The sequence below is a fragment of the Capsicum annuum genome, chromosome 12 (genome assembly GCF_002878395.1).
Source record: "Capsicum annuum cultivar UCD-10X-F1 chromosome 12, UCD10Xv1.1, whole genome shotgun sequence".
Classification (NCBI taxonomy): Eukaryota; Viridiplantae; Streptophyta; class Magnoliopsida; order Solanales; family Solanaceae; genus Capsicum; species Capsicum annuum.
In genome coordinates this window covers 171,901,486-171,905,075 of record NC_061122.1, presented here as the reverse complement: position 1 = coordinate 171,905,075, position 3,590 = coordinate 171,901,486, and the positions used below count along the sequence as shown (strand labels likewise).

The following is a 3,590-nucleotide window of genomic DNA, read 5'->3' as shown; positions in this document are numbered from 1 at the left end:
ACCATATGGGTGGATTTCTTTGAGGCTTTATTAAAGCGTTTCTTTTCTCAAGAGTTGAGAAAGGCAAAGGAAGAAGAGTTTATGAACTTGAAGCAAGGGAGATGTCCATTCAACATTATGCCTTGAAATTCCACCAATTATCAAGGTATGCCTCCGATATAGTTTCTAGAATGGGGGCTAAAATACATAAGTCTATCTCAAGATTGCCCTATGAGTTAGTCCTTGAGAGTAAGGTGGCCTTATTGATTAAGAACATAGACAATTCTAGATTGATTGTGTATATGAAACAAGTGAAAGAACACAAAAATAAGCAGGTTGAGCTTACGGAGAGGCAGTGAAAGAAATTTAGGCCTTCTGAGTATAGTAGTGGAGATGGGGGCAAGTGGCCATGGAAGAAGGGGGAGTTTGGGATTTTTCTCCTTGTCTAGAGCTTACTCTGCTGACCTAAATCCATTGGGTGATTGTTGATCTCATTTTTAGTGGTGGGTTCTGGGAAGAATGTACCCAATTCCAAGCTAGTGGTTCCAAGTTAGCTCCACCCTACCCTCCTTGCAAATTTTATGGTCATAGTTATTGTGGTCCATGTAAGAAGGCGAGAAATAGATTTTTAATTATTGTTAGATTGAGTACATTCAACATGAGTTCCCCTCTTGAGCAAATTTTTGGGCCAATAGGGCTTTTATTGCTACTCCACCTACTCCCGCATAAAATGATGTTATGTCTGTTTCTTCTTTTATTTCTAGCACCGACGCTTCCGGAATCGCTTGTATGCACATTTTACTCACCATGATTCTGAGGTGTCCCCGAATGTCATCACTAGTATGTTGAGACTTTTGCCCCATAACGTGTATTAATTGCTTAATCTTGGGTCTACTCTTTTCTATATGACCCCATATATGGCTGTGTATTTTGATTGTGGTATCGAGAGTCTATAGGTTCCTTTTTCTATTTCTACCATGGTAGGAGACTCTGTGGTTGTTAAAAGAGTCTGTAGGGGGTATGTGGTATCTGGGTGTTGTAGAGATACTTTTGTAGACTATATAGAGTTTGACATGGTCAATTTTGATTTCATTCTAGGATTGATTGGTTGCACTTTTGTTATGATTCCATAGATTGTCTAACCCATAGAGTTATGTTTAAATTCCATAATGAGTCGGTCATTGTATGGGAAGGTGGTTCCCTAATGCTTAAGGAAAAGTTCATTTCTTATCTAAAAGCCCAAAAGTTGATTTCAAAGGGGTTTTGTTATTCTAACTTGGAAGAGCCTTCTCTTAAATCTGTTCCCTAGTTAATGAGTTACTAGAGGTTTTTCCTAATGATTTTCCCAATGTTCTTTCCGATAGGGGAAATTGATTTTGGGATTGATCTTGTACTGGACACTCGTCCAATTTCTACCAATCCTTATAGAATAGATCTGGCAGAGTTTAGAGAGCTCAAGGAAAAATTGAAAGACCTCTTAGATAAAGGTTTTATCTCCCCTAATGTGTCTCTGTAGAGGTGCTCCCATGTTGTTTATTCGCAATAAGGATGGTTCCCTTTGTATGTGCATTGATTTTTGTCAGTTAAACAAAGTGATCATAAAGAATAAATATCCTTTCCTAGGATAAATAATTAGTTTAATCCACTCTAGGGTGTGAAGTATTTTTCTAAGATTTATCTTAGATCAGGTTATCATCATCTTAAGATTAGGGATGTGTATATCCCTAAGACTTCCTTTAGAACCAAGTATGGTCACTATGAGTTTTTGGTCATGTATTTGGGGTTGGCCAATACTTGGGTGGCATTTATGGACTTGATGAATAGGGTCTTTCATCTGTTCTTAGACATGTTTGTCATTGTCTTTATTGATGATATCTTAGTTTATTCTAAGGGTGAGGTGGGTCATGTATATCACCTCCTTTCCGTGTTGCAAACTTTAAAGGATCATAGTTTGTATGCCAAGTTCTCAAAATGTGAGTCTTGATTGAAAGCCATAAATTTTGTTGGTTATTTTATCTCTAGTGAAGGGATTATGGTAAATCCCCAGAAGGTTGTAGCGGTTAAGAAGTTTCCTAGACCTATGACTCCTACTGATATTTGAAGCTTCTTGGGTCTAGCCAGTTATAATAGAAGGTTTGCAGAGATTTTCTTGACTATAGTATCCCCATTGACAAAGTTGACCCAAATAAAGTTCAAGTTCTTCTGGTCGGATTCGTGTGAGGGTACTTTTGAGAAGTAGAAAGATAAATTGACTTCGACTCAAACTTTGACCTAGCTCGAAGGTAATGACGGTTTTGTGGTATATTATGATGCTTGTATATTGGTCTTAGTTGTGTATTTATTCAACATGATAGGGTGGTGGCCTATTCTTTTAGGCAATTAAAAGTTCATGAGAAGAACTACCCTACTCATGAGTTAGAGTTATTGGTCGTGGTCTTCACATTAATAATTTGGGGACATTATCTTTCTGGGGTTCTTGTTGATATATTTTCCGATCATAAGAGCCTCTAATATATCTTTACTCCAAAAGAGTTAAACCTCAGTCAAAGGAGATGGCTTAAGTTGTTTAAAGACTATGATATGAATCTTCATTACCATCTCGATAAGGCAAATGGAGTCACCGATGCTCTTAGTGGATTGTCCATGAAAAGTTTGGCTCATGTAGATGATGATAAGTGGTAATTTGTTAAAGACATTCACTGTTTGGCTAATCTTTGAATTTGACTAGTAGATTCCAAGGATGGTGGTGTATTTGTGCATCCGGTATCTTAGTTGTCTATTGTCGTTGAGATAAAGATAAATCAAGTTTCAGACCCGAACTTAATGAAGATTAGGGATAATGTGGGTAAACACAGACTTGCGAACTTTGTAATTGTTCGTTATGGTATCTTGAGATACCAAGGTAGGCTATGTCTTCCCGATGTTAATGTATTGAGGGAAAGGGTTATGGCCGAGGCTCATAGATATCATTATGCTATTCATCCTGGTTCAACCAAGATATATCATAACATTAAAGAGTTCTATTTGTGGAGAGATATAAAGTGTGATATGGCTAGCCATGTAGCCAAGTATTTTATGCGTAAACAAGTGAAAGTTGAGCACATAAGGCCTGGTGGTTTGTCCCAAGAAATTGTGTTGCCAAAATGGAAGTGGGAGTCATTTAATATGGATTTCTTTACTAGTACTCCTAGATCTCGGAATCAATGTGATTCTACTTGGGCCATTGCTTATAGAATCACCAAGTCCGCTCAGGTTTTGCCCGTGAGGATAAATTACTCAGTGGAAGATTATGCTAAGTTGGATCTAGCAATGATTGTGAAGTTGTACGGTGATCTGCTTTGGATCATCTCGGATCATGGTCCTCTATTTTTATCCTACTTTTGGAAGTAGTTCCAAAAAGGTTTGGGCTCTAAGGTGTGCTATAGTACAACTTTCCACCTACAAATGGATGGACAGGCCGAGAGAACTATCCAAACATTGGAGGATATGTTGTGGGATTATGTAATTGATTATGGTGGTATTTAGTATGCCCAATTTACTTTGATTGAGTTCGCCTATAATAATAGTTACCACTATAGTATTGGTATGGTGCCTTTTGAGGCATTGTATGG

General features: G+C 37.7%; 1 protein-coding gene across 1 annotated transcript; it reads left to right on the top strand.

The window, feature by feature from the left end:
- The first annotated feature begins 2,802 nt into the window (after positions 1-2,802).
- On the top strand, positions 2,803-3,369 carry LOC107849160. Its single transcript, XM_016693801.2, has one exon. The coding sequence runs from the start codon at positions 2,803-2,805 to the stop codon at positions 3,367-3,369; it is 567 nt and encodes a 188-aa protein (XP_016549287.2).
- Positions 3,370-3,590: the final 221 nt, after the last annotated feature.

Excerpts from the sequence above, each read along its gene's own strand:
- LOC107849160 (XM_016693801.2), top strand. The coding sequence starts at position 2,803 with ATGAAGATTAGGGATAATGTGGGTAAACACAGACTTGCGAACTTTGTA.